Genomic DNA, 23,737 nt, shown 5'->3' on the forward strand with positions numbered 1-23,737 from the left:
TTGAAATTAAAAAAAAAAAAAAAAGTATTTTCGTCACTGCAGAAAGTTCTCTGGGACAGTGCTGGTTTAGAAGTCCATAAGACAGAGAGACTGGAGTATATTAATGAATTATTTATGCATTTTATTTCAGTAGCTTTTGGGGTACAAGTGTTTTTTTTGTTACATGGATGAATTGTGTAGTGGTGAAGTCTGAGATTTCAGTGCACTGCTCATCTAAGTAGAGTATGTTGTACCCAATATGTAGTTTTCTGTCCCTCACCCCCTTTTATCCTCCCCTCTTCTGAGTCTATAATTTCCATTATACCACTCTGTATGCCTTTGTATACCCATAGCCTAGCTCCCACTTAAAAGTGAAAGCATATTGAATCTCCAATGCTATTTGGTTTTCTATTCCTGAGTTACTTCACTTTGAATAACGGCCTTCAGCACCATCCAAGTTGCTGCAAAAGACATTATTTCATTCTTTTTATGGCTGAGTAGTATTCCATGTTGTAGATATACACATTTTCTTCATCTACTCAGTGATTGATGGGCGTTTAGGGTTCGTTCCATGTCTTTGCAGTTGTGAATTTTGCTGTGATAAATGTATGTGTGCAGGAGTCTTTTTGATATAATGACTTCTTTTCCTTTGGATGGATACCCAGTAGTGGGATTGCCAGATTGAATGGTAGATCTACTTTTAGTTCTTTGAGAAATCTCTATACTATTTTCTAAAATGGTTGTATTAATTTGCATTTTTTTTTTTTTTTTTGAGACGGAGTTTCGCTCTTGTTACCCAGGCTGGAGTGCAATGGTGCGATCTCGGCTCACCGCAACCTCCGCCTCCTGGGTTCAGGCAATTCTCCTGCCTCAGCCTCCTGAGTAGCTGGGATTACAGTCACGCACCACCATGCCCAGCTAATTTTTTGTATTTTTAGTAGAGACGGGGTTTCACCATGTTGACCAGGATGGTCTCGATCTCTTGACCTCGTGATCCACCTGCCTCGGCCTCCCAAAGTGCTGGGATTACAGGCGTGAGCCACTGCACGCGGCCTAATTTGCATTCTTACCAGCAGTGTCCACATGTGCCCTTTTCACCATATCAATGCCAACATTTGTTTTCTTGACTTTTTAATAATGGCCATTCTGGCTGAAGGAAGGTCGTATCTTATTATGCTTTTAATTTGCATTTCCCTGATGATTAGTGATGTTGAGCATTTTTTTCATATGTTTGTGGCAAATTTGTATTTCTTTCTTCTTTTGAGAAGTGTCTGTTCAAGTCATTTGCCTACTTTTTTTTTTTTTTTTTTTTTTTTTTTTGAGACCGAGTCTCACACTGTTACCCAGGCTGTAGTGCAGTGGTGCAATCTTGGCTCACTGCAATCTCCGCCTCCTGGGTTCAAGCAATTATACTACCTCAGCCTCCTGAGTAGCTGGGACTACAGGCATTTGCCACCACACCCAGCTAATTTTTTTTTTTTTTTTTTTTTTTTTTTTGTATTTCTAGTAGAGATGGCGTTTCACCATGTTGACCAGGTTGCTCTTGATCTCCTGACCTCATGATCTGTCCACCTCGGCATCCCAAAGTGCTGGGATTACAGGTGTGAGCCACTGCACCTGGCCTTGCCTACTTTTGATGGGATTATTTGTTTTTTTCTTGCTGATTGTTTGAGTTCCTTGTAGATTCTGGATATTAGTCCTTTGTTGAATATATAGTTTGCAAATATTTTCTCCCATTCTATGGGCTGTTTGTTTACTGCAATGATTATTTCTTTTGCAGAGCAGAAGCCTTTTGGTTTAATTAGTCCCCATTTATTTATTTTTGGTTTTGTTGCTTTTGCTTTTGGGGTCTTAATCATTAATTATTTGCCTAGGGTAATGTCCAGAAGTTTTTCCTAGTTGTTCCTCTAGAATTTTTATGGTTTCAGGTCTTAGATTTAAGTCTTTAATCCATCTTAAGTTGATTTTTATATATGGTGAGAGGTAGGAATCCAGTTTCATTCTTCTATATGTAGCTGTCCTGTTTTCCCAGAAACTGTTTATTGAATAGGAAATCCTTTTTTCAATTTATATTTTTGTATGCTTTGTCAAAGATCAGTTGGTTTTAAGTAGTTGGCTTTGTTCCTAAATTCTCTATTCTGTTCTGTTAATCTACATATCTGCTTTTATACCAGTACTATGCTGTTTTGGTTACTATAGCATTGCAGTATAATTTGAAGTCAGGTAATGTGATACTGCCTGATTTGTTCTTTTTGCTTAGGATTGCTTTGGCTATGCAGACCCATATTTGGTTCCATGCAAAGTTTAGGATTTTTTTTTTTTTCTAATTCTGTGAAAGATGATGCTGGTATTTTTGGTAGGAATTGTGGTGAATCTGTAGATTGCCTTGGGTAGTGTGGTCATTTTCCCGATATTGAGTCTTCCAGTCTGTGAGCATGGGATGTGTTTCCATTTGTTTGTGTCACCTGTGATTTTTTTCCAGCAGTGTTTTGTAGCTGTTCTTGTAGAGATCTTTGTGTAAGTATACTCCTGGGTATTTTATTATTTTTGTTGTAGCTAGTGTAAAAGGGATTCAGTTCTTGATTTGATTGTTTGTTTGTTGTTGTTGGTATATAGCAATGCTACCGATTTGTGTACATTGCTTTTGTAACCTGAGGCTACTGAATTCATTTATCAAATCTAGGAGTCGGCTGGGCGCAGTGGCTCATGCCTGTAATCCCAACACTGGGAGGCTGAGACGGTAGATCACTTGAGACCAGGAGGAGTTAGAGACCAGCCTGGCTAACATGGTGAAATTCTGTCTACCAAAAATAAAAAAATTAGCTGAGTGTGGTGGCAGGTGCCTGTAATCCCAACTACTTAGGAGGCTGAGGTAGGAGAAGTGCTTGAACCTGGGAGCCAGAGGTTGCAGTGAGCCTAGATTGTGCCACTGCACTCCAACCTGGGCAACAGAGTGAGATTCCGTCTCAAAAAATGAAATAACATAAAAAATAAAGCATAAAACTATAAAACTTTTAGAAGGAAACAGGAGAAAAGTTTGAAGACCTCAGGCTAAACACAGATCTCTAGATATAATACCAAAAGTACCATACCTAAAAGAAAAAAAATTGATAAATTGGATTTCATCAAAATTAAAAATTTTAGCTCTGTGAAAGATACTATTAAAAGGATGAAAAGACAAGCTACAGGCCGGGCACGGTGGCTCAAGCCTGTAATCCCAGCACTTTGGGAGGCCGAGGCGGGTGGATCACGAGGTCAAGAGATCGAGACCATCCTGGTCAACATGGTGAAACCCCGTCTGTACTAAAAATACAAAACATTAGCTGGGCATGGTGGTGCGTGCCTGTAATCCCAGCTACTAAGGAGGCTGAGGCAGGAGAATTGCCTGAACCCAGGAGGTGGAGGTTGCGGTGAGCCGAGATCGCGCCATTACACTCCAGCCTGGGTAACATGAGTGAAACTCCGTCTCAAAAAAAAAAAAAAAAAAAAGACAAGCTACAGACAGGGAGAAAACAAACCACATATCTGTCAAAGATCTTGTATCTAGAATGTATAAAGAACTCTCAAAACTCAACAATAAACACAATTCAGTTAGAAAATATGCCAAGGACATGAACAAACATTTCACCAAAGAGGAGATAAGATAGCAGATAGGCATGTGAAAAGATGTCCCATGTCATCAGCCATTAGGGAAATGTAAATTAAAACCACAATGCAGCTAAAATAAAAAATAGAATACTTTTTTCTTTCTTTTTTTCTTTTTTGTGTTTTTTCTCTTTTTTTGTTTTGTTTTAAAAATAGAATACTAAATGCTGTCAAGAATGTACAGAAACTGGGTGCTTCATAAACTGCTAGTGGGAGTTAAAATGATACAGCCACTCTGGAATATAGTTTGTTCGGTTCTTAAAAAACTAAACTTCCCATATGCCCACCAATCTCATTCTTAGGCATTTATAACAGAAAAATAACAATTTATGTTTACACAATAGCAGGTATACTAATATATTCATAACAAGTATGTATTATCATCATTTTTTGTGTGTGTATGGAGACAGTGTTTCACCATGTCACTCAGGCTGATTGTGAACTCCTAAGCTCAAGCGACCTGCCCACCTTGGCCTCCCAAAGTGCTGGATTACAGGCAAGAACCACTGCACCTAGCCTCAACTTCATTTTAAAAAATTGTTTTGTAGGCCGGGCGCGGTGGCTCATGCCTGTAATCCCAGCACTTTGGGAGGCTGAGGCGGCTGGATCACGAGGTCAAGAGATTGAGACCATCCTGGTCAACATGGTGAAACCCCGTCTCTACTAAAAATACAAAAAATCAGCTGGGCATGGTGGTGCGTGCCTGTAATCCCAGCTGCTCAGGAGGCTGAGGCAGGAGAATTGCCTGAACCCAGGAGGCGGAGGTTGCGGTGAGCCGAGATCGCGCCATTGCACTCCAGCCTGGGTAACAAGAGCGAAACTCCGTCTCAAAAAAAAAAAAAAAAAAATTGTTTTGTAGAGACAGCAGTCTCACTCTGTTGCCCAGGCTGGTCTGCAACTCCTAACCTCAAGTGATCTTCCCACTTTGGCTTCCCTAAGCCCTGGGATCACAGGCTTGAACCACTATGCCTGGCCTAACAACTTTTCTTTTTCTGTCTTTTTTTTGGGTGGGGAGGGTGACAGGGTCTGGATCTGCAGATCGCGATCACCCAGGCTGGAGCGCAGTGGTACGATCTCATCTCACTGCAACCTTAGACTCCCGGGCCCAAGCGATCCTCCAATCTGAGTCTTCCCAGTAGCTGGGACTACAGGTGTGCGCCACCATGCGCAGCTATTTTTATGAGTTTTTGTAGAGATGGGATTTCACTATCTTGCCCAGGCAGGCTTGTTTTGAACTCCTGAGCTCAAGCAATTCATCCATTTCAGCCTCCCAAAGTGCTGAGATTACAGGTGTGAGTTTCCATGCCTTGCCACACTTTATTTTTAGTAGCCCAAGATTAGAAACAAACTAAATACATGAATAACTCTGGTGTATCCATACAATGGACTACCACTCAGCAATCAAAGAGAATAAACTGTCAATACATGCAACAACTCGGACAGTTATCCATGGAATTATGCTGAGTGGAAAAAAGCCAATATACTATATGATTCCATTTATATAATATTTTTCAAAATGACAGAACTGTAGAGATGGAGAATAGATTGGTGCCAGGAAATAGGATCAGATTCAGAGGCACAAATATGAAGGGGAGGATCAGGTTCAGAGGCACAAATATGAAGGGGTGGCCCAAGAGAATTTCTTCATATCTTGACTGTGGTAGTAGTTACTTGAATCTATATATGGGATAAAATTGCATAAAGCTATACACACATACAAATGAATGCATGTAGAACAGTGGTAACTGAATAAGATCTGTAGTCTAATTAGCAGTATTATACCAATGTCAATGTCCTGGTTTTGATATTGTACTAATTACAGTTCAGTATTGTGGGTATATGTACTGTAGGTGCAGGATACGACTATAGTATCCCTTGTCTGCTTGGGACCAGAAGTCAGAAGTGTCTTGGATTTTGGATTTTTTCAGATTTTGGAATATTTCCAGAATACATACTGGTTGAGCATCCCTGATTCAAAAATTTGAATTCCAAAATGTTTCAGTGAGCATTTACTTTGAGTGTCACATTAGTGCTCAGAAAGTTTCCAATTTTGGAGCATTTTGGATTTTCAGATTAGGGATATTCAACCTGTACAATATATGCATACTATTTTTGCAACTTCCTATGAGTCTAATTATTTAAGAATAAAAGTTTTAGCCAGGTGTAGTGGTGTGATTCTGTGATCCCAGTTACTTGGGAAACCGAGGCAAGAGGATCACTACTTGAGCCCAGGAGTTCAAGGCTAGCCGGGGCAACATAGCAAGTCCTTGTCTCCCAAAAGAAAAAAAAAGAATAAAATAGTTTTTTTTTAAAAAAGCTTATGTATTATACAGTGATAAGTTTTATTAAGGCATACATATTTTGAATCTTACCCCAAAAGTTACTGAAATTTGAAAAATGAAGTTTGTTATTTTTTCATTTTTAATCATACTTTTCGTTTTAAGCAATTTATATTATAGAAATTTAATTTTGTATTTTTAGCATTTCTACAGTGTGTTGTCATGGGTCTAGTTTATTTAGATCCCATCCCCCCAACTAATTAGCTGCTAATAGAACTGCTCTTATTGAAGTTGCTGTTGTCTGTCCTGTAGTGACCTTCAGGCTTTAACCCTCCAGCTTTAGTTAAATTAAGCAGGCACAGACCTTTGCTGTGGAAACGATACAGAAACATAACAAACAACTTGGCTTACTTTCTTCTGTGAATCAAAGGGTGGACTAAAGAGAATTACACTGATACTGGTGAAAGTTTATAGAGACGTGTTAACGGTAGTAATTTACTTATTGCCTACAACATAAATGCTTCTCTGGAAATCAGATGGGATAATAGTCTAATTAGTTCATTTGATCTTATTTTAAAAATCTCTCAGAAAGGCATAGCCCTATTTTTCTAATGTTATGGTATTATATATACATCTGGACCAAATGTTGGCCAAAATATGTGTTATGTAATGTATTCCCTTTGAAATCTTATGTGCATGATTACCTTCTCCCAACATCACTTTATTTTATCAAAGTATAAAAAGCAAGTGGTTTATGACTTTGCCAAGCTGATATACATGTCAGCCATCTAATATGACTAGGATTCTTTGGTATAGAGTATTTGCCAGTATGTTATATGATATTTGAATAACTTAATAGGTAACAGCAAAATTTTTAATTTATATTCTCTATTTTAGATTTAACTACCTTATTTTGACCAGCTACTTTAATGCCTATAATTTTTTTGTTAGTTTTTGTTTTTTCTTTTTCTATATAAAAGCAAATTGCTGCCGGGCTTGGTGGCTCGTGCCTGTAGTCCCAGCTACTCGGGAGCCCAGGCATTCTGGGCTGTAGTGTGCTATGCCAATCGGTGTCCACACTAAGTTCGGCATCAATATGGTGACCTCCCAGGAGTGGAGGATGACCAGGTTGTCTGGGGAGGGGTGAACCAGCCCAGGTTGGAAACAGAGCAGCTGAAAACTCCTGTGCTGATCAGTAGTGGGATTGTGCCTGTGAATAGCCACTGCACTCCAGCCTGGGCAACATAGCAAGACCCTGTCTCTAAAAAAAAAGCAAATTGCCTATAATTCTTTTAAAAATAATGTATTGACGACATGAGTTATGAGTTATTTTGCCAAATTGTACTCTGTTATTCTAAAATGTATTCAATCAACAATGATTGAATGCCTGTAATGTGCTAGGCGCTTTGCTAGGCTCTGGAGATAACAAGATGGATACTGTCTTCTTCACAGTACTTACAGGCAAGTGGTAAAGTTGTTGCTGTTTATTTCTCTACTAGGTGAACAGTTGGTCATGTAGAATAATTTGTTAAATTTATGACTAAACATGAAAGAGCAACAGGTATACCAGAAAGGAATGATGAATCACTTAATAGCTATGAATTTGAGGAAGTTCCCTAATCATTGTTAGTTTCAAATTCTTTATCTGTGAACTGAAATAAAAATATATATAGTTCGCAGGAGTTCTAGGATGCAATGAACTATAGCCACTCTCTACCTTCATATTTTCACTTCTGTGTATAAATCTGGATCAATCTCGTGGTATTATTACTTATCCCATCTGCTGCCATATAAAATGAAAGAATAATGGCTAAAATTTGTTTTTGCACAGATATACATAAAATACATGCCCACGCTTTTCCACTTTATTTTTAGTTATTGATTTATTAATAGGCTTTATTTTTGTTATTGTGATCCTATTGGCATTTTATATTTTTATGGAATAGTTTCCATTTAGTTGAAGCTTTAAAATTTATTAAGTTTACACTAAAATATTTTTAAAAAATCACATGAAAATACTGATTTCTTGACTAAATAAAAAATATTTACAGAAAATGGAAACTTATAGTTAAATGTAATAAACTGAACGCTTATTTACTTTCACTAAACATAAGACAGCTGTAGCTTAAGCCTGTTGGCAGTGGATAAAGAACCAATAGGGAGAACAAGTCATTTTGCATCTAAGAACTCTGGAAAGGCTCAGAAATTTGAGGTACTGGGTATCTCTGAAAGTGGGATGTGAGGTGAGACTGAAAACAAGAAGATTGGATAAAAAGCCTATAAAAGAAGGAATTAAGACTGGGTACGGTAGTTCATGCCTGTAATCTAGCACCTTAGGAGACTGAAGTGGGTGGATCACTTGAGGACAGAAGTTTGGGACCAGCCTGGCCAACATGGTGAAATGCTATCTCTACTAAACATACAAAAAATTAGCCGGATGTGGTAGTTCATGCCTGTAGTTCCAGCTACTTGGGAGGCTGAGGTAGGAGAATTACTTGAACCTGGAAGGTGGAGGTTGTAGCGCCACTACAATCCAGCCTGGGCAACAGAGCAAGACTCCATCTCAAAAAATAAATTAAGTTAAATTTAATAAAAAGGAGCTAAATTTCCCAGATGTTTCTTTCATCTGTTTCTTGTTTGATACAGCCTATTGATAATGCCTTTCTTACCCTGAGAGAATCAAGTGGAGGTTCTAGATTCTAGAAGAGCTAAAGGCAAGTCTTAATGATATGTTCTTAAAATGGGGTAGGGGTAGAAAGGAAGGCATAATGGAAGTCTTCATACTGAATAGTGAGACCTCTGATCATTTTCTTAGTTCCCACAGTACTTAGGTTTATTACACTCTCTAGACAGAAGACTGCGGGATGTGTTTAAGCAAACTCACTGGTCCAGCAGAAAAGACCTGTAGATTTTGAGACATTAACTTTACTTTTAACATGCTTAAGTTACTGTTACTTTGGATTTTTCTTACATGCAGTCAGACTTAATTCTAATGTAAAAGATAATTGTTAACGATAACCAAATAAGTTATATGAAAAAGGAAATATAATTAAAATATACTACATGGCTGAGCTGCAAGTAACATGCATACAGTTATAATGCAAACATTGAAAGTTCAAAAGGTAATATATCTAATCTTGAAAAAATTAGGACATAGCAGTATAAACATGTTCTTTAGAAATACGTAAGTTCCAGAAGAAACAGCTAAAAGGGTTAAAAATAGTTCCCTTTTGAGGAGCAGAAATTGATCTAGAATTGGTGACAAATGGAAAACAAAATCATATTTATAACTTGTAATGCAGACAAAGGGTTAATATGCTTAATATATATAAAGGGCTTGTAAAATTAATAACACTAAAATAGAAACCAAAAAATGAGCAAATCATGTAAATAACCACAAGAAGGGAAAAGTTGTCTGTGTAGGCTATCACCACTTCTCTATTCTTTGCTGTTTTGATAGGTTTTGAAAGTAGTTTTCAAAATTTATTTGATATTTAGTAAGACTGAGCATTTTTTCATTTATTTATTTGCTGTTGTTTCCTGCTCTATATGCTCTACTTCTATCCTTTGAGAAGAGTAATTGGAATTATGATTTGTCATCTTTCTTGAATCTGGAATTGTTTCTGCAGTATGAATTATAATAAAGAGTCTTGCCTGTTGCAGAACGTTGTTATAAACTTTTGGTGGTTATATTCTGGGATCTTTGTGCCTCTTTGGTTACAAGTCTTCTAGACCAGTGGTTCTCTATCAGACCCAGCCTCACCCTCAAAAAAAACCCCACATCCATTTTGTAATGCTACTTTATTAACTTGAAATGGAAATTTAAAGATAATAGAATTAGGTCAGGCTCAGTGGCTTGTGCTTGTATTGGCCACATTTTGGGAGGTCAAGGCAGGAGGATTGCTTGAAGCCAGGAGTTTAAGACCAGCCAGGGCAACTTAGCAAGACTTTGTATCTACAAAAGAAAAAAAAGAAAAATTAGCGAGGTTTGGAGGCACATTCCTGAAGTCCTAGCTATTCTGGAGACTGAAGTGGAAGGATCCTTTGAGCCCAGAAGCTCAGGGTTGTGGTGATCTATGATTGTGCCATTGTACTCCAGCTTAGATGACATAGTGAAACCCTGAATTTAAAAAAAAAAAAAAAAAAAAAAAAAAAAAAAAAGTGATATAATTGACTACATGTATAATTTTAAATATATCAATTATAATGCAGTACTATTAAGAGGAAATAAATTATATTATAAACTAAATTATAGTTGATCTGGTTTGGCTATGTCTCCACCCAAAAGTCTCGTCTTGAATTGTAATCCCCATGATTCCCGATTGTCAAGGGAAAGACCAGGTGGGCCTAATAGAATCATGAGGGCAGTTTCCCTATGCTGTTCTCCTGATAGTGAGTAAGTTCTCATGAGATCTGATGGCTTTATAAGTGTTTGGTAGTTCTTCCTGCATTCATTCTCCCTCCTGCCACCTTGTAAACAAGGTGGCTTGGTTCTACTTCATCTTCCACCATGACTGTAAGTTTCCTGAGACCTCCCCAGCCATGTGGAACTGTGAGTCAATTAAAGCCCTTTCCTTTATAAATTACCCAGTCTTGGGCAATTTCTTATAGCAGAGTGAGAATAGACTAACGTAATAGTTTAAAAGTATGGCTGGGTATTATGGCTCACACCTGTAATCACAGCTACTTGGGTGGCTGAGGCAGGAGGATGTTTGAGGCCAGGAGCAAAATAGTGGGACTCTATCTTAAAAAAAAAAAATGTTTCAAAGTGAAAAGACTCAATAATTACTATAGAAGACACAGTGAAGTAGTTGGACACTTATACCTGCAGTATCAGTGTGAGTGTTGCCAGGTACAAAGGCAGATGTGTTGATCATCACCCTAAATTCCTTGCGTGGCATTACTGACAATGACATGATTTTCTGAAATGAGGAACTCTTTACATGGTAAGTTGTACTCATGAAAAATTCATGTATGTTAAAACTGCATTTTTGGGGGTTTTTTATATATACTAAGGAGTTCTAAGTTCATAAACATCTTTCTTATACATGAGTGTCTGATGGGATGGTCTCAAGTTGTGAGATGTAGACTATTTCTTCACTTTGAAGAACTATAGTTATCCCATGTATTGAGAGGAATTTGAATCTCTGGCCCTTTCTTCTTAAGTACCCATAGTGCATACCATGTTGGCAACTAAGTGTGTCTTCACAAAATTTCAAAAATGCCTCTGCCCCACCACCACCTTCCCCTGCAGAGGGTGATACTGCCCAAGTTAAGAAATAACATTCTAGGCTGGGCACAGTAGCTCATGCCTGTAATCCCAGCACTTTGGGAGACCAAGGCGTGTGGATCACATGAGATCAGGAGTTCAGGACCAGCCTGGCCAACGTGGTGAAACCCCATCTCTACTGAAAATACAAAAATTAGCTGTGTGTGGTGGTACATGCCTGTAATCCTAGCTACTCAGGAGGCTGAGGCAGGAGAACCACTTGAACCTGGGAGGCGGAGGTTGCAGTGAGCCTAGATCATACCACTGCACTCTAGCCTGAATAATAGAACGAGTGAGACTCTGTCTTAAAAAAAAAAAAAAAAAAAAAGGGGCCAGGCACAGTGCTGGCTCACTCCTGTAATCTCAACACTTTGGGAGGCCAAGGCAGGTGTATCACCTGAGGTCAGGAGTTCAAGACTAGCCTGAACAACGTGGTGAAATGCTGTCTCTACTAAAAATATAACAACAAAAAAAATTAGCTGGGCATGGTGGCGTGTGCCTGTAGTCCCAGCTACTAGGGAGGCTGAGGCAGGAGAATCACTTGAACTGGGAAGGAGGATATTGCAGTGAGCTGAGATCACACCACTGTACTCCAGCCTGGGCCACAGAGCGAGACTGTCTCAAAAAAAAAAGTACCATTCTGTTGGATGTTAAGCATTTGTTTGGATAAAAAAGAAAAATACCATTCTAGACCAGGAATTATCAAACTATGGCTTTTATAAGCCAAAACGGGCCCTACACCTGGTGTTTTGTTTTTAAGGAGAAACAGCCTTGCTCTGTCACCAAGGCTGGAGTGTAGTGGTGCAATCACAGCTCACTGCACCCTTGAACTGGCCTTAGAGGCAGAAATGATCCTCCTGCCTCAGTCTTTCAGGTAGCTGGGACTGCAGGTGCATACCTTCATGTCTGGCTCTACCTGTTTTTGTAGAGCTTGTGAACTAGGAGTGGTTTTTACATGGTTGGAGAAAAAAAAAATTAAAAGAATACTATTTTGTGACGTGAAAATTATGTGGAATTCCAAATGAAGCATCCATAATGACTGTTTTTTATTTTTGTATTGACTTTGGCTACTTTTATGTTACAATGACAGAGTTAAGTAAGGCAGAGAACATAGTGGCACTCTCATCATTTCACACTGCTGCTCAAGGCAGTATAAATCACAGTGATACAGTTAAAACTCGTTAGTGTTTCAAGTGCCACAAGTATTACTGTATTGGTACATTAGAAAAATAATAATCAGTACATACTCGTCATGTCAAACAAGAAAAAGAAAGCAGATTATTAAATGTCATTCTTTTTGAAGCACAGTGGACTGTGTGTTATCTTGTTATCAAACTAGATAGCAGGCCGGGAACAGTGGCTCATGCCTATAATCCCAGCACTTTGGGAGACTGAGGCAGATGGATTACCTGAGGCCAGGAGTTCGAGACCAGCATCGCCAACATGGTGAAAACCCATCTCTACTAAAAATACAGAAATTAGCTGGGCATGGTGGCATACACCTGTAGTCCCAGCTACTTGGGAAGCCGAGTCAGGAGAATCGCTTGAACCTAGGAGGTGGGGTTTGCAGTGTCCTAGGATCCTGCCATTGCACACCATTCTGGGTGACAGAGTGAGATTCCATCTCAAAAAAAGAAAAAAAAAAAGTAGGTAGCAAAGCATTGAGTTTATTGTGCCATAACATTATGGCTGCACTAAACGCATATACATCTTATATAGCTTCACATTTTGGTATAGATATATCACTCTTATCTTGACTACAGTGTGACCAGCATTGACAACATTAATCTTTTCCCAAAATCAGTGAATTCCTCACTTTATTTTTTTTAAGAGACAAGGTCTCACACTCTGTCACCCAGGTTGGAGTTTAGTGGCATAATCATAGCTCACTGTAACCTTGAACTCCTGGGATTCAAGAAGTTCAAGGTTACAGTGAACTCCTTGAGTTCCCAATGGCTAGGACTACAGGAACATACCACCATACTCAGCTAGTGTGTGTGTGTGTGTGTGTGTGTGTGTGTGTGTGTGTGTGTGTAGAGATGGGGTCTCATTGTGTTACTGGTCTTGAACTCCTGCCCTGAAGCAGTCCTCCTCCCTCAGCCTCCCAAAGTATTGAGATTACTGGTGTGAGCCATGATGTCCAGCCCTATACTTTATTTGCTAGTGATACCACCATTCTCCTGGGTACTGAAGCTCAGAACTTATTTGATCCATTATTCTATGTGTAATAGTTACAAAAATCTCTTTAGGGCCTTCCAGGAAAGATTTATTGCATTCAGCCCTTTCCATTTCTATTTTCTATTTATGATCCTGCCTTCATCCTAGTTTAAACTTTCAGCATACGTGATTTTAGTGCTTCAGCCCTATTCCTTGTTTCCATGATTTTATCCTTTCTCTTTCATAGAGCCTTAATTGATTTTTATTATATGCTTGCCTGAAGATCCTGAAAAGGCAGGAATTTTTTTTTTAAATTAATTAATTTATTTTTTGAGAGAGTCTAGCTCTGTCGCCCAGGCTGGAATGCAGTGGCACAATCTTGGTTCACTGCAAACTCTGCCTCCCGGGTTCAAGTGATTATCCTGCCTCAGCCTCCCAAGTAGCAGGGATTATAGGCATGTACCACCATGCCTGGCTAATTTTGTATTTTTAGTAGAGACAGGGTTTCTCCATGTTGGTCAGTCTGGTCTTGAACTGCTGACCTCAGGTGATCCACCTGCCTCAGCCTCCCAAAGTGCTGGGATTACAGGCATGAGCCACTGTGCCTGGCCAGGAATTTATGCTTACTATACGATGTAGGCACGCACAGGATAAGGAGACAGATAGGATATTTTAAATATTGTAGTCTTCTCCGAGGGAACTGACCTTTACATATCTGAATCAAGTGAAGTAATATGAAGACCATAGGGAATGATGTTTCAGAGGGATAAAATATTAAGTGTGAAAGCCCTGACATTAGAAATGAGCTTGAGTGTTTCGTGCAATAAGGCCAGCAAGGCTAGAGCAGACTGTGGAAGGGAGAGAGCAGGCAAGGTAAGGCCAGCAATTTAGTCAGAGCTCTAATCACCATACACTGTATAAACTATCATAGGAAATTTGAATTAGTTCTAAATGTGGAGGGACGTCATTAGGGAGTTCTGAGCAGGGGAGCAAAAGTTATCCAATTCATGTTACAAGTTTGTTCTGGCTCTTGGATAGAGAATGGGCTATAGGGCAACAAAAGTGAAGACTGAGAGCAATTATAAGGCTATTGCAGTAATCCAGGCTTTAATTGCTTTTTTATAAATGTTACAGGACCGAAAACTATCCAGGGTAAAATTATATTATCTAATAATAGGCAAAAAGTCTTAATGTCTTCTTCTGGGTACAGGAGGATAACCAATAAATTATGAAGTTGCCTGGTTACAAATTCCACTGTAAAGCCAAGGCTGGGCAAGTAGAGGGGAATAAAACTCACCTTAAGACTCTACCAAATGCAAGGAAGCTACCATCCCAAGGAAGAGGAGGCATGGTAGGAGAACTGAGACCCCCTCACTTCATAGCTTTACCTACTGAAGGCAGAAACCCTTAGGCATTCTAGGTTCTCATTTACAAAGACTGGAGTATTAATTATCAGGAGAGCTTAAAGAAATCTCTCTCCAGCCAGGTCTTAAAAGACCTAAGATCTAGTAACATAGCTGAACAGATAACTTGATGCTCAAAAATGAAGAGCAAGACTGAAAATCATAGACAACTCCTTACAGATTAAAAATCAGTAGCCAGGTGGTAAATCAGAGGAAGATCTTCCAACAGTTTGAAGGGCTGGAGACTTGGTTTTAAAGCATAGGTAGATCTCGAATCTGGCCAGCACTCAGATTCCTCACCAGGCAGAAGAGAAAGACATTCCACCTGCCAGGCCTTTGAAGCCAGTGCTATAGTGAATCAGACTATAACTTCAGTTAAAGTCCAGACAGAACTGTGACCTTACAAAAGAAATAGCATGACCCTTTCTGGAGGTAAATATTTTCTGCCTGAGTCTCTAGACTTTTTTTATATTCAATATCCATTAAAACAATAAACAACCATACACACATACAAACACACACGTGAGAAATTGTGGCCCTCATTAAAGAGAGAAAACAGTCAATGGTAGCAGACTGAGAGAAGGCTTAGATCAGTTATTGGAAAGAGACTTTAGAATTACTATAATAAAGATCCTACATTACCGTGAGGAAAAGGTGGTCTCCATATACATGAAGCGATGGAGGAATTTCAGTGGGGTAGTGACAGTTTTTTTTTTTTTTTTTTGAGTCAAATGGATACTGATGGGGACAAAGATACAAGAGACAAAATTGCAAACCAGTATCCTTCATAAATGTACACGCAACAGTCTTCAACAAAAAGCTCAGCAGCCACATTCAGCAACACACTAAAAGGATTATACACCATGATCAAGTGGGATCTATCCCAGGAAGGCAAGAGTGGTTCAACATAGGAAAATTAAAGTATGTAATATACCACATTACTAGAATGAAGAGAAAAACCAGGTAATCATCTCAGTTGATGGAGAAGAAACATTTGACAAAATTTAACAGCCTCAAATTCAACAGCCTTTCATGATTTAAAAAAAGCAAAAGAAAACAGCAAACTAGGAATAGAGGGGAACTTAGCATGATCAAGGGCATTCCTGAAAAATCCACAGCTGACATCATACTTAATGTGAAAGACTGAAAGCTTTCCCTCTAACATCAGGAACAAGACAAGGATGGCTGCCTTCATTACTGCGATTCAGCCTTATGCTAGAAATCCTAGCCAGAGCAATTAGGCAATAAAAAAGAAACAAAGGCATCGAAAACAAAAGGCGGGCTCACACACGCGCGCACACACACTCTCTCTCTCTCTCTCTTTCTCTCTCTCTCTCTCTGTCTTCACTCCCCATTCCTTTCACAGTCACTCTCTCTCCCTCCCTCCCTTCTGAAGATTGTTGAAATTGTTTAAGTAGGCATTTAACTTGGTTGGAGTCAGCCTGGGAAACTTGTCTCCGTGTGGTTGGTGGCAGCTCAAAATCTCATTTCAGGTTTTTTAGCCTTGGGTTCTGTCCTGTTTGAGCATGGTTAGAGGTCAACCAAAGAAAGGTTTGGGCAGAGTTTATATGTATAGTTTGGAGCTCCCTGCCTCTGTCTCCTTTCTGGGATTTCCCTATCACTTTCCAGAGGCTGTGGTTGTCCCAGATTTTGTTCTTGGTTCTTTTTTTTTTCAGTGACCCTTGGTGCTAAATGTTCTTGGTTCATTGAAGCCCTGAATTTGGGCTGTAGGGTTTTTTTATGGGAGTTTTAGCTGGTCTGTAAGGCATGCACTGTGGCTTTTTCTCAGGTTAAAAGCCATAAAAACAGGAAACATGCCCTTTGTAATAACACATATGTTAAAATGTATATGTTTCAACTTGCCTCCAGTATCTGCTTGTTTTTGGTTGCTCTCCATCAGGCCATTCTTTTTTTTTTTTTTTTTTTTTGGTGATGGAGTCTCACTTTGTCGCCCAGGCTGGAGTGCAGTGGTGCATTCTGGGTTCACTGCAACCTCTGTCTCTCAAGTTCAAGCGATTCTCCTGCCTCAGCCTCCTGAGTAGCTGGGACTACAGGTGCGTACCACCATACCCGGCTAACCAGCTAATTTTTTATATTTTTAGTAGAGACAAGGTTTCACCATGTTAGCCAGGATGGTCTCCATCTCCTGACCTCGTGATCCACCCATCTCGGCCTCCCAAAGTACTGGGATTACAGGTGTGAGCCACCGTGCCCATCAGGTCATTCTTTATATTTGTTCCAGTTTATAGTTGTTATCTGCAAGAAGATGGGTCAAGTCAGTGCTACGCAGCCATCCATGTCTCCTTAAGTGTTATTTGTATTCATCTTCAGGCTCTGTTTCTTTTAATTGCCTCCTTTCTTATGATCACTGTTTTTGCTTCCAGCAGCTCTCCCATGTCAGTCTAATATAGTTAACTTTAGCATTAGTGAAGGGATACTAAGGAAAGTCAAGTAGCCCAGGCCTGTTAAGTCAGTTGAAATTGTAAGTTTATAATATATGGAATAGGGGTTTTCAGACTCTTTCTACTAAAACAAAGCGCCTCTGATTTAATAGTCTGTTAGAGGACCTTCCCATATCTGAATGGTTAATGGTCTGGTCTGAATGGGTAATGTTGCCCAGAGTACAGAATCAGTATTTTTGGTGTGTTTGCTACAGCAGAGTCAGAAAGCTTTGTACAATTTCAGTCGATCTAGATATTTATCTTTAAAAAAAAAAAAACCTTTATGTAACATATTCGAGTGTTTCATCTCTTAAACTAATTTGGAAATTTGTAGGGCTGCTCACTGGTTACTTTTGATTGTATTTTTTGAAATAACATTTTGTGTATCAATAGTATATAATAGAGATATAATAGATTTACTATTGTTGGCTTATTGTAAAATGCATGGATAATGAATTGTGCTTTTCTGTGTTTCTTCTTCCTGATTAGCTCCTGGGCTATAACGAAAAGCCGATAAATCTACAAATGTTTATTGGGACAGCAGATGATCGATATTTACGACCTCATGCATTTTACCAGGTGCATCGAATCACTGGGAAGACAGTTGCTACTGCAAGCCAAGAGATAATAATTGCCAGTACAAAAGTTCTGGAAATTCCGCTTCTTCCTGAAAATAACATGTCAGCCAGGTATTTTGAAATATACCTAAAATGGGCAGTTCTTTTTTTCTCTATATGTTCAGAAAAAAAGTAAATATATTTTTGAATATAAATATAAAATACTGTTCTAAATGGCATTATGTAAATAATGTGTGCATTTAGTACATTTGCTAAGAGTGGTAGCATATTTCCAGAAGGAAGATTCAATTTGGTAAATGTTATTGTACCATATACTACCAGCCAAGCCATTATTCTAGGTGATAGGGTTGTAAATACTGTATCTGGACTTTCATCAAATGGCTCACAGTCTAATAGGGTAGACAATAAATAAACAATTATGATACAGTTATGATTGTTTCATTTCCTTAAGGAAAACTTTTGGCTTTACCTCCAGGCATCCCATTTGACCCATTTCCAAATAAGATGAGGTGGCAAACTTCTGAATGAGTATGCAATAGAGTTTGATACAAAAGGATTAGTTAGGATTAGATATGGTTGTTTTTAATAGAAACCTGATATGCAGTTAGAGGTTTAGTGTTTAGAGGTTTAGTGTTTTATCACATAGAATAAATATACAGATGTTGTAGGGCTAGCACAGTAGCTCATAAGTTATTAGGACCCCAAGCAAGTTTTTTCTTCTCTGCCATCTTTAGCATGTGGTTTCCATCCTAAAGATTACCTTATGATCTAAAGTGGCTGCTGGAGCTCTACCTATGACATCCATATTTCCAGAAGGGATAGTAAGAAGAAAGGGGTGGAGGAAGGTTAAAAGGGAAATTCCAGGGCTTGGCGCAGTGGCTCAATCCTGTAATCTCAACACTTTGGGAGGCCAAGGCAGGTGGATCACAAGGTCAAGAGATCGAGACCATCCTGGCCAACATGGTAAAACCCTGTCTCTACTAAAAATACAAGAAATTAGCTGGGCGTGGTGGCTCACGCCTGTAGTCCCAGCTACTCAGGAGGCTGAGGCAGGAGAATTGCATGAACCCGGGAGGCTGAGGTTGCAGTGAGCCGAGATCGTGCCACTGTACTCCAGCCTGACACCTGGCAACAGAGCAAAAACTCTGCCTCAAAAAAAAAAAAAAAAAAAAAGGGGGAAATTCCATTAGTGTCGAATCCTCTTTTAAGAGCCTTTCCCTAAAATCTACTTAACAACTCTACATCTCATTGATCATGCTCATATTAAGGAGCACATGGTTATGTTTACCAGAACACATTGTCACTTCAAACAATGTAGGGAGGCTGAGCATGGTGGCTCATGCCTGTAATCCCAGCACTTTAGGAGGCTGAGGCAGGCAGATCATCTGAGCTCAGGAGTTCGAGACCAGCCTGGCCAAATGACGAAACCCTGTCTCTACTAAAAATGCAAAAATTAGCCCGGTGTGGTGGTGCCTGTTGGTAGTTCTAGTTACTTGGGAGACCAAGGTGGGAGGATCACTTGAGCCTGGGAGGCAGAGGTTGCAGTTAGTCGAGAGTGCCACTGCACTGCAACATAGGCAATAGAGTGAGATCCTGTCTTTAAAAACAACAAACAAGAACACAAACAATGTAGGGACGTATTACTAAGGAAGAAGAAAAGAAAGGATATCGAGTAGGCACCTGTTAATAAGTAGTAGGCACAACCAGGCATGCGAAACTTAGATTGAGTTTAATTCTTACAGAAGTTGTTTCAAACTACACTACCGACCTTTCTTAAGGCGGGAATAACATCCATCCAAGGCTGTTGCAAGAACGGTTCTACAAAAAAATCAGATTTCAGCTGGGCACAGTGGCTCACACCTGTAACCCCAGCCCTTTGGGAGGCCAAGGGGTCGGACTACTTGAGGCCAGGAGTTTGAGACCAGCCTGGCCAAGATGCTGAAACTCCATCTCTGCTAAAAATACAAAAAATTAGCCAGGCATGGTGGCAGGCACCTGGTAATCCCAGCTTCTCTGGAGGCTGAGGCCGGAGAATTGCTTGAACCCAGGAGGCAGAGGCTGCAGTGAGCTGAGATCGTGCCATTGCACTCCAGCCTGGACAACAAGAGCGAAACTCCGACTCAGAAAAAAAAAAACAGATTTCATTCTTGAAATCTCTTCATTTAAATTTATATTTAAATAAACTTTTTAGATGAGCTGAATATACTCCCTGAAGACATAGAAAGTGATATGCTTCTATTAGATAAAATAAGAATTGCCTCAATAAATAACTTATTCTGGAGGGATCACTTGAAGTCAGGAGTTTGAGACCAGCCTGGCCAACATTGTGAAACCCTGACTCTACTAAACAATAGAAAAATTAGCTGGGCATAGTGGTCCACATGTAGTCCCAGCTACTCCTGAGGCTGAGGCTTGAGAATCACTTGAATTCAGGAGGCAGAGCATGCGCTGACCCGAGATTGCGCCACTGCAACCCCAGGCTGGGCAACAGAGTGAGACTTAGTCTCAAAACAACAACAACAACAAAAAACCCAAAACAAAACCTTATTCTGTTACTTACTACCAGAAAAGAAAAGTTAATACAAATTTAAATAAAATCTTATTTTTTCCTGCTTTGATTCAAATGGCCAGTACTCAAGAATCCAATCCAGGAAATTATTGCATACGGGCTACGACAGAGTTTTTTTCATGGCAAAGGCAGACAGCTAGCTGATAATCTTTACTTTTAAACTTTTTTTTTTTTTTTTTTTTTTTGAGACAGTCTCACTCTGTTGCCCAGGCTGGAGTGCAGTGGCATGATCTCAGTTCACTACAACCTCTGCCTCCCAGGCTCACGTGATTCTCGTCCCTCAGACACCCAAGTAGCTGAGATTACACATGTGCACCACCATTCCTGGCTAATTTTTATATTTTTAGTAGAGAAAGAGTTTTGCCATGTACCAGACTGGTCTCAAGCTCCTGGCCTCAAGCAAGCCACCTGCCTTAGCCTCCTAAACTGCTGGGATTACAGACACGAGCCTCTGCACCTGGACATAAAAATTTGAGTTCTATAATGAAGAAAGAACTTTGGAATCTCAGCCTGTACTTGATACTCAAGCAAAACTCTTTTCTTGAGAAAAACATTGACACCAGGCATCCTGTTGGACACATTTTCAGATAAGGTAAGATGGCCAACCTCTGAATGAGAATATAAGTAGGCTTCTTTCCTTTTGTTCTGGTATCTTACTTTTTTATATAGCATCAGAAGCATGTGATATGTGACTAGCTAGCTGTAGAGGGAAATTTAAAAATCATCTTTGAACTATCTTTTTCCAAAAACTCAGGAAATTGATCCCTAGATGATAGTTTGCAGTTCATGTTTGCATTCATTCCTCTGGATCTTCAAAGCACGATGTTTAAGTCAAGTTAAATAGAAAAATCACAAGTTTATTCTGTTTCTTAACTTGGCTTGAGGGACAGTATGAGAAATAGCCATAACCATACTTCACAATCTGAAAAACTGCTATTAAAGACACTTTCTCTAATGTTGATCATTATTGCATGTGTGTGTTTATGTACACAACCATAGTCCTTTCAACTAAAAGGAAAAAAGTTAATGTTTCCTGATGGCATGGTAGATTTTTCTTTAGCAGACAACAAGTGGCCTATAACAACTTTATCACATTTACTTTTTGTCTTGACTTCTAGGAACTTCGTAGTCAAACTCATTTACAGTAATTATAGTAATTTGTACAACCCTAGACTTGGAGTTTACTTCCTATGGTGTTTTAAAATTTATTTCTTTTTTCTTGGCTTTATTTATATTTAATTGTAAAATGCCTCATCGTTTCTGAAAATAATATATAAACCAGTAAATAAAGAGAAAAGAGTACATTAATTTCTATGAAAAATTCTTGAGAAATTGGGAAAAGCTCACATCCCAAATAATGTGAAAGAATTGGAGCAGTAGGATCTGAATTTACCTGTCTCCTTCATCATCTCCCATTTACTAGCACATGGAACAAGGGTAATAGTAATAATTTATATCCCCTCCACAACCTGATCTGGCATATACTGTCTGTGTGGATTAGACCAGAAAGGGCAAAGTTGCAGAAATACCACTATGGCTAGTAACATACAGCTAGTCCACCCCCTGCAACGCTGCCACACACGTACCTGAAACTTCTTGGCTATTCTATCTGCTTTGTACTGGTAAATAGCGGAACAGGAGTTCTGTAGGACCCAAGGGTTATATATATTGGAGAAAGGAGTAAGTAAGGGGCAGCTAGGATGTTATTAAACTTAAGAAATCTTTTTCAGGTACTTTAGTTAATGGGATAGCTAATGATGAACAAGCCTCTTTACTCAGCAGCTAATTGCTAGAATTAACTAGTATCCTAGTAGCTTGTTGAATGCAACTGTATTATTCAGTACAATGGTTGAATATAATATAGTTTCAGATAATGGTAGGTATAAAATTTCCAGATGATAGATAAGACCGTGGTTCAAAATAATTTATGCTAAGTGAGCCTTAAGTATGTATTAAGTGTTTTTATTGTTCTCGGCTTCTTTTTTTTTTTTTTTTGAGACGGAGTTTCGCTCTTGTTACCCAGGCTGGAGTGCAATGGCGCGATCTCGGCTCACCGCAACCTCCGCCTCCTGGGTTCAGGCAATTCTCCTGCCGCAGCCTCCTGAGTAGCTGGGACTACAGGCACGCGCCACCATGCCCAGCTAATTTTTTGTAGTTTTAGTAGAGACGGGGTTTCACCATGTTGACCAGGATGGTCTTGATCTCTTGACCTCGTGATCCACCCGCCTCGGCCTCCCAAAGTGCTGGGATTACAGGCTTGAGCCACCGCGCCCGGCCTAGTTTTTATTGTTCTCTTAAGGCAATAAGGTGTGGAAAGATTGGTAGATATTCTCTTGGTTTTGCCTGCTAAACCACAGGCTTGGTTATGTCAAGCCTAATCTCTCTTGGATATGTAAGACTTTCCTTTTTTTTTTTTGAAACCATTATACTAATCCATAAGCCACAGAGCTACCCTACAAGATGCTTTAAATATAGGATGCCAGTACTTATTACCTTAGCTATTTGCTCCTCTGTTTTTTAACACTGGATTAATATGGATGTAGTAGTGCTACACCTTGATTTAAAATGTAGTTTTAAAGGTAATTTAATACTTATTTTCATTGCTACATTAACGTTTTTTTCTTTTTTGTTTTGTTTGCTTTTTTTTTTTTTTTTTTTTTTTTTTTTTTTTTTTTTTTTTTTTTTTGCATTTAAGAGTTTTCAGTCCGGGCACGGTGGCTCACGCCTGTAATCCCAGCACTTTGGGAGGCCGAGGTGGGCAGATCACGAGGTCAGGAGTTCGAGACAAGCCTGGCCAACATGCTGAAACCCTGTCTCTACTAAAAATACAAAAATTAGCCAGATGTGGTGGTACACACCTGTAATCTTAGCTACTCAGGAGGCTACGGCAGGAGAATTGCTTGAACCTGGGAGGCAGAGGTTCCAGTGAGCTGAAATCGCGCCACTGTACCCCAGCCTATGGGACTCCGTCTCAAAGCAAGACTGTATCTTAGAAAAAAAAAAGAGTTTTCAGATGTACTTTCTGGTACTGTTATTTCACTTCTGTTAGAAACTTAGCTTGCTGCTAGAATGCCTTTGGCCATTATTAATGACACAGATCATCTCTGCTGTTTCCTCTCAAGACCCATGTTGGCATGTTAGCATGATAATCACTAATTTGATACAACTTGATCAATACTGCTTTGAGCTAAAGTGCAGTTGTTCAATATCAGTTATATCATTTGTTATTTCTAAATGGCAAATGCTTTTTTAATTTTCAAAATCATTCCATTTTTTAAAAATTTCTTTTCCTGTGTCTTTCTGAAGATGAAAAATTTTGAGTGGCTTAATTCCTTTTGGGATTCTTTCTTCTGCTTTACTGGTTCTTGTCTTTTTTTTTTTTTTTTTTTTTTTTTTTTTTTTTTTTTTTTTTTTTTT

At 39.1% G+C, this 23,737-nt stretch overlaps 1 protein-coding gene across 4 annotated transcripts in view; it reads left to right on the plus strand.

Annotated features, from left to right (window-relative positions):
* Positions 1 to 23,737, plus strand: part of NFATC3 (nuclear factor of activated T cells 3) — a 163,435-nt gene that overhangs the window by 61,961 nt on the left and 77,737 nt on the right. For all 4 annotated transcript variants that reach the window (XM_032283805.1, XM_032283804.1, XM_032283806.1 and 1 more), the window contains exon 4: positions 17,663 to 17,862. In XM_032283805.1, the coding sequence (XP_032139696.1) occupies positions 17,663 to 17,862 (200 nt within the window). The remainder of the gene's footprint in view (positions 1 to 17,662; positions 17,863 to 23,737) is intronic.

This window comes from Sapajus apella, unplaced genomic scaffold, assembly GCF_009761245.1.
Source record: "Sapajus apella isolate SASKATOON/1434 unplaced genomic scaffold, GSC_monkey_1.0 scaffold15, whole genome shotgun sequence".
Classification (NCBI taxonomy): domain Eukaryota; kingdom Metazoa; phylum Chordata; class Mammalia; order Primates; family Cebidae; genus Sapajus; species Sapajus apella.